General features: G+C 36.7%; 1 protein-coding gene across 1 annotated transcript in view; it reads right to left on the bottom strand.

Annotated features, from left to right (window-relative positions):
• Positions 1–2,768: 2,768 nt before the first annotated feature.
• The window catches only part of GDA (guanine deaminase), a 24,161-nt gene continuing 19,013 nt past the window's right edge, over positions 2,769–7,916 (bottom strand). Inside the window, exons 12-14 of the mRNA XM_027881983.1 lie at positions 5,318–5,436; positions 4,354–4,381; positions 2,769–3,338 (exon numbers count right to left, since the gene is read on the bottom strand). Coding sequence (XP_027737784.1) covers positions 3,268–3,338; positions 4,354–4,381; positions 5,318–5,436 — 218 coding nt within the window. The 3' untranslated portion in view covers positions 2,769–3,267. The remainder of the gene's footprint in view (positions 3,339–4,353; positions 4,382–5,317; positions 5,437–7,916) is intronic.

The raw sequence follows: 7,916 nt of genomic DNA, 5'->3' as shown, positions 1-7,916 counted from the left end.
GCTTTGAGACAATAGTGCTGTTCTGAAGTGAATTCTCAGTCATCCTCCCTTACTGAACCTTGGTTCAGTTTGCAGGGTGGTTTTGGTACACAAGAATTAAGCTTATTTTGTACGAAACTACAGTGGAGGCTCAGCTGCCTTTCAAATACACTCCAGTCTCTAAAAGAGAGACTAAGAATCTGAACCCATTATTTGGCCTGCTTCAAACTGCATATGCAGTTGGGGCATTTATCCAAGGAAACATAATATATGTAGTCTTGAGCTGCATATAGTGTAGATGTACAAGTCTCAGGAGAACTGCTTTCATCTACTGATCCTCCCCCACTGTAACAAGTATTTTGGCAATGTACACACAGGTAGAGTCCCAAGGACCAAACCTTCACAGTGGGATCCTCAGTGATTTTCCCAACATTACTTCAGAGAAGTTTGACTACTACATACTTTTCTGTAGGATCTAAAACCTAAAAATTTCTGTGCATAAGCCATTTTCCACTGAACAAGCTTTTGGGACCACCTCAGATGACTCCACTTAACTTGTTGGGGTTTTTTTGGTATACATTATTTCTCCACTCAATTCTAATTAAGATGTTGCTGTTATAAGACCCTTACAATTTATTTGTTATTTGAAGCCACCACTGGCTTTCTCAAACACCAAATTCAGACTTCTTTCCTTTACCCCTAAGCATCTCAGCATAATCTTGGTCCTTGTCCTCCTTGTCTTGGGCATTGCAGGGTGCTGAAGGCAGCCCATGGCACTACTTGCAGGCAGAGCTCCTCCTCCAGCTGAGATTCTTAGAAAGCAATTTTCCACTTCTAAGTCTGGGTAGTGTCTGGATACTAGACACTAGTAGAGCTATAATCAAAAGGCTGAATTCCTACCTTGTCCCTGAATTTAGCAAGTATCAAACTGGTCATGACACAGCGAACAGTAAGATACAAAGCTCATTGGAGCAGTTATCCTAGGGAGTCCCTTTGTAACTGGGCCAGCAGCGTAGTCTTCAACTTATTAAATTTCTGTATGCCCAGTTTGCAAACAAGCAACCTCTCCACACCCACGTATTTTAAGAAGAAATCCTGAATCTCTTTCTTAACAACACCACAAAATAATGGGAAAACAATTCAGTCGGAGACAGTTAAGACTACCACTAAAATAAAAGTATTGATTTAATTCATAGCTCTGGAGGCATAGTAGTAGAGCACTAGCATACGTTGTATACAAGGCTATGTGATCTTTCTTCACCATAGAAAATGTTCTTGAAGGAAAGCCAAAGCTGAAAACCATGTAACTGCCTAAAAATAGTTTCAAACAGTAACTGGGAGGATTAAAACATGTCTCACAGATCTTTGGTTTTGGAAAGTGAAATCTGGTCAATTAAATTCATGCCAAAATTCATGAGAAAAATGCTCCCTGAATCAGGAAACCAAGTTAAAAAGCTGAAGATTGTATTTGCCAAAGACTGTGCTACTGTGTAAGTGATTGGGACACATGAAAAACAAAATGGTTGAGAAAACACCGTGATGGAATGTGGAAATCTGAATCCTTAGATCTTGACTCCTAAAGCCTCAGGAATGATTGAACTCTATGGGTAGGAAGGCTGTACCTTGGCCAAGCAGCAGCTCAATGCAGCACCCTGGGAACTCTCAGTGAGCCACATGGCTGCATCCAGGTGATGTCTGCAAGACACTGTTCCCTGCTGTTCAGTAGGGCCCCTCAGCTTCAGTAAAAAAACTACACTGGACAGACTGTACTGCTTTAAGTGCCCAAATTAGCTGTTACGCTTCCCCTTGATGCTATGCTGTCTCATGTAGATATAATTATAATGATACATAAGCTCTGAAAATGCTTTTAAAATCAGAACTCTCTCTGAAGTAGACATGAAGTGAAACTTTGGTGCAGTGACCTCCCTTGTTTTGTGAACAGAGGGAGGTCCTATATCCCCAGGCAGTGAGATAAAAGTGCAAAACAAACTTTAATGAAATCAAAGAAGTTTGAAGCAGGCCTTAAAACCATATTTAACCCATATTTATAGTATCTAGATACAATATTGTCTCTAATGACACTGACATTAAAGCTTACATCCTTTGTGTTGCAAAAAAACATAACAAAGAAACAAGAAGCAATTCCCTCCTCAAACAAATCTCATTAAAAAAAAAAAAAAAAGGCTCTGAAAAAAAGTAGGGAAATATGCTTTTTCAGGAAAGAAAGTCACACAGATTTCTAAAACCAGAAGGGCATATTTTTTACCCGGAATTGTATAGAGCTGGAAGTATGGCTGCCACGTTGAAAGACACAAAGAGCACAATAGAGTTGAGCTGCTTTTTTCAGTGACAATTCACCTCAAGTCAAAGGTGGTAATGGCCAAATAGAGCTCATTTCTCTCGGATATTTTTTAAATGCACTCACTTCCCTTACAGAAAGGAGAAGGGGCATCTTATCATCCCGTCTGAACAGTCAGGAGGAAATGAGCTTGGGATGATCTTGCAGGAGGTTGAACTAGATGGATCACTCCCGCTAGTCCAGAAAACTCTCTTAATTTGTTGACCATTGTGTAGCCTGCAGAGATATCTTAGTCATTGCTTCTGATTTAACAGAAGTTTCATTCAGCTATTGCTCAGATGAAGGTAATTCAATGTATTCAATTCATTTGTCAGACTACAAATGGCAATTCTAAACTCTATGATATTGATTTATTTATAAATAAAAACTTCTTACTTAATTCCTCTTAAAAATAATGTTTTAAATTAAATAATTACTTTTTTTTTATTTAAAAAAAAATTCATAAGAAAAACTGGAAACTGCTCTAAATTCCCCAACTTTTTTCCATATTTGATGATAATACTATGGAAATTGCATTCTTTCATGACATTCATTAGCTGCAAAATCTATTCAATAGAACTGTTTTTATTTTAATTTTTATGCATTATAGTCAATGAGTGTCTCATTGTTCCACATAATGTTTCCTATACTATTATTAAACAGAACAGGAGGTGTCCTCTTTAATTAAGGTATTTATCAAATCCCCTATCAATGCAAAAATGCTATTTTTGCACTGAAATTTAAATAGCTGTGTTCTCTAGAACTATGACAATTTTGGTAAAGTATTTTTTGAAAGGTCTAACAAAATCTCCAATGTTTGCAAATTTTATAACATAACATTAAACAAAAATGAGGTGTCATTCCTGATGATCAGGCACTGTGTTTAATTCAATCTTTTCCAAATCAGATGGAGAATGATCAGCAGAATATTTTGCAAATGGGAAATGGATTTATACGGAGCTTGAGAAAGGAACCACTTGCTTTCCAGCCACATACACTTCAGAAATATTCCGATCATCACCTGAAATAATATGGTCAAAATAGAGATTTGCACATAAATATATGCACTGATTTAATTAATGAGAATTACTCAGTCCGCTAAATAAGTTTTGGAATACATAATTTGCAATGACCTTCTCCTAGGACTAAGAAAGCTCATTTGGAGAGAGACAGTCAGAGCTACCACAAAGACCAATAAATGTTTAAACTACCCATGCTTTCTTTAAGAAATAAACATAGCATTCAGCTGTTGAAATGGTGTAATGGATTTTACGTATTTTGAGTAGATTCAAACCGTGAAAATATTATATATTTGTACAGAAAATGCATTGTTGCGTAGTATCTGAACTGGTCCAGGTACCCACCAGCAACAAAGACGATGTGCCCCAGCCAGTTTCTCAAAAAGGCAAAAATCTAGTTAGAGGATGACACAGCTGTGGCCGGAGCTAACACCAGTTACCTCAATATAGCAACACAGTGGGCAATGCAGCTCTGGTCCAGACAGTGTCCTGTGAAGAGTACCTGCTCCCTTAGGGGTGGGATTGTTTGGATTGGGTTTTGTTTGTTTTAAAGGTCATCATTTCTGTTTGAAAGTAAAAAAGCACAGTGACAACTGGCCTACAGAAGTCCTTGTGAACTGAACTAGTTCTGAACTGGTGATTAGCATGTCAGTGTTACTTTATTAAGAAATACAATTTTGCTAGTACTGTACATAAAGATAAATGTGGTGCAACTGATCACATGAAACTATTTAACTATGTCTCAAAGATCAAAAGTTAAACTACTCAATTCTTAGGCAGTATTTTAAAAGAAATATTAATAAATACAAGTCAATTTTTATTTATTAATGTAAAACATTAACATTAATTGTCAGGGACATGTTAATGTTTACATAACAGTTGAATAAATATACTTGGTTACTGTAAACAATTATATATTTAATGTATAAATAAATTTATTAATAATCTCTGCATTAATTTAGACAATGTTTGATGTAGGAAATGAGAATTTTATGTGGGTTGAAAATCAGATCATACCTAGATACAGGAACTTCTGGAGAGTGTCCTACAAGAAAACAGGAGAAAACCAAATTCAGAAAGCAGTATCTACTGTCCCAGATCATAATTATTCAAAGCTTAAAAGAACTGATAAAAATTGTTTTCCCCAATATTCCTAGAAATAGTGAAATCAAAACTTAACATGCACGTTTTCGCATAATTAACTCTCACAGGAAGAAAACACTGCACAAGTTTGACGGCATAAACAAGTAAGTGCCCTTTCCCTTATTTAGAGTTCTCAAATTCACTTACTCATTGAAAAATAAGACAAAATATTAACATCTTTAGAGTCCTAAGAACTGCCACCTTAGCTAAAAAGGTTTAGACTTACACAGAAAAATATTTCTTTTACAGAACTGGAATCGTTTCCAGACAGTCTGGCCACATCAATAAATTCAAGTAACTGCTGTTAATCATCTTTCTTAGTCAGAGAAGACTTTTGTATGAGACGGTGTGCCCATTGCATGAGGCAAACACTGCTTTAACGTTAACGTAAAAACTATGCTTTTAACTCAAATTAGCTGTCTTGAGTTCTTACTCAGTTTTATAACAGCAGTGTAGTAAAGCAACGTAACCCTTCTCTGGGAACAGGTTGCCATTTTTCAGTTTGAACTCGAAGTGTTGACTAAAACTCAGTTACTTTTCCTTGGCTGTCATTAGTTAGTGCAAATAGCTAACTCTGTCATCTCAGGCTAATAAAACATGCATTAAAGATATTACATGCATTTTTGCTTATGGGGTTATGGGACTGTCCCTGAGGACAGCAAGATTCTGAAGAAAAACAAACACTGAACCTCTAAGGCTGAAGCACAGATAGCAGTGGTACAGTACATCTGATTCTTGCTACCAAAATAACTCTCAAGAGACTTGTTCTGTCTGTATCAGGGACCTTCCCCACAACATTTCCATTCATTTTTTTGATCATTAATCCTGTTCTGATTACCTCAAAATCATCAGCAGAGAACAAGTCAAAAGGGCTATCTGAAGCCTTTGTGTTGATTAGCAGAGCATCGAATTCTTTGCCCACCTCGAAGTTTCCAATCACGTCATCTAGTCCTAGGGCTGAGGAAGAAAATAAGCTCACAAACATGTCTTCAGCATCAGCCTCTTTCCACCATGTAGAAGCACCTGGCAACTTACTTCAGATATTCATAAGAAAAACCATAATTGAGATGATTATGAGGAAAAACACAAAAGCAAATTCAACAGTGAGTATGCCAGCATCTGAATTCTTCAGAAACCTAAGAACTTAAGAAACAATTTGTTACATTGCAAAAACATTAAAACTCCAAAAGAGGCAATGAAATTAATTCAGAGAAACAGTATATAATAATACTCACCTTGGTAAGGCAGCATTAGATTTAATTTTTTACCAAGTTTAAGAAACTTTGATAGGTTGTATAGACCTGTTAGAGTAGTAACATAAGATAATAAAAGAGATGTACAGTGAGGATAACTAACTGTAATTAGAAGGAACAAAGAACAATATGATGTGGGAAAAAAAATCATAGCCAGATCTGAAGTTCTCATACCCACGAGTAAGGCTTGTCTTATAGTCTAATATTCAACTTTGTTTTTTCAAAGCTTCCTTACATCCTCTGGTTCTCAAGTCCTCATGCACTGAAAACCTACATATTCATCTTAAGTGACTTGATGCTTGAAAGTGCTTAGAATATCTAGAGAGAGGCCTTTATGTCTCTTTGAAATCAACTAGGATAGTTTTAAGTTGTAGAAAGTACCAGCAAATTAAATCAGGTTTTCCAATACTGTGAGACTAAGTTATCAAAAAGGATAATACTGGCAAATAGCTTTGTTCACTTGTTTTCAGATTGCTGTGACACAGGAACTTCAGCCTTCAGTGAAGTTTGAGTGTGGTAAGAATATCACAATTCCTTGAAGATATTTAAACTTCTAAAAATGGTGAAATATTTTGACTACCTACCAGTTTCAACTAAAATGATCTCACATTTCTTCAGGTTTTTGAGCAAAATGCAATTTTTAGATTAAACACAAGAGGGTGATAAGTGTTCAGGACTCTTAACAAAGCAAATTATTCCAATGAAGAATCAGTCATTTAAATTTGTGCTACTGGAATTTCTACTTCCAGTGTCCAGGCTAGTGGACGGTCGTACAAGTAATTTATATTCTACCCTTAAATATGATTCAATAAGGATAAAACAGCTCAAAATCAATATATAAAATCAGCACTTTACTGAGTAAACCTAAGAGAGAAAAAACACAGGAGTAGCTGGGAAGGGAAATCATGGATGAGTTTGCGATTTTTATAAGTTTTCCTTTTGGTGTCTCAGCTGATTTATTCTCACACTTTATGGAACAGTATAAATTGTGGGGAGAAAGATCCCTTTTTTTTTCCCTGCTCATCTTCCGTCTTCTCTATTTCCATTACACCCTCCAGGAATTCAAATATAGTCCTTAGAAGACCTATTTGATGACATTTTCACTACATCTCTCAAACTGCCAATAATAGTTTCCAATCACGCTTTCTGACATCTACAAAAATGTTACACTGAAAAGACTTGGGACTGGTTCTTTAACAGGTAGTGACTTCATTTCTGCTAACTGAAATAGTAATTAGTTTTTACTTACATGTGGATTTGGTCTTTGCTAAATCATACCAGTTCCACTAACATTTTAAAATTGTATATATTAGTAGGTGCACACTGATCATGACAAAACTTGCCAGTGAACCAGGATAACCCACATACTATATGACTGTTCTGCAGATACAATTGTGTCGTAAACAACCATGGTGGGTATCTTGTTTAAATTTTGTGCTTTTCTCTGAGAGAGGAGTGTCACATGATGTTTTGATTTGTGACAAACTGCCTCACTGACAGCTCAAAAAGCAGAAACAAAATTAGAAACTGATGACAAACAGGATGCATGATCTTACAGTTATTGCACAATTTTTCCTCTATGTGATGGTTGCAGAGAGAAAAAATTTCCATTTGGTGTGATAAACATACAAGCACTTACAACCTTATGACTAAGAAGTCTGAGGATCTTCGCAAAGCAAATGTATAACCCTGAAAAGCCATTAAGATTGCATTATTAAACTCTCTACATCGATGTGAGTACTATTCTGTGATAAGTCTAGTATGAGTATGAGAGACTGAAGGATATCTTTGCCCACCAGATACCATTTTAGACTTCACTCTGGCACCAGAAGATCTGTGAATCTCCCATGAAGACAGGGAGACATAATAATAATAATAATAATACTAATACTACTACTACTACTACTACTAATAATAATAATAATAATGGCCAGTCTTTGTGAACAAAGAACCGGGGAAGGTCTTTACACCTTCCAGCCTGCGCATTGGATTTTTTAGGTGAGACACAGTGTGCGCGGAACTGAGCCCACCCTTTAATCCTGAGGTTCATCTGCCGGGGCCAAGCACGCTTGGACGGTGGCAGCGAGGTCCTCAGGACGTAGATGGATTGCCTTACAGGGCTAACGAGCTCCATCTGCCCGGGGAGTGGCCCCGACCGGGAATCGAACCCGGGCCTCGGGGGTG

This window comes from Empidonax traillii, unplaced genomic scaffold, assembly GCF_003031625.1.
Source record: "Empidonax traillii isolate 1590-97213 ecotype Southwest subspecies unplaced genomic scaffold, ASM303162v1 scaffold7:size3022706, whole genome shotgun sequence".
Classification (NCBI taxonomy): domain Eukaryota; kingdom Metazoa; phylum Chordata; class Aves; order Passeriformes; family Tyrannidae; genus Empidonax; species Empidonax traillii.
The sequence above is the reverse complement of the archived record's forward strand: the minus strand, read 5'-3'. Positions and strand labels throughout refer to the sequence as shown.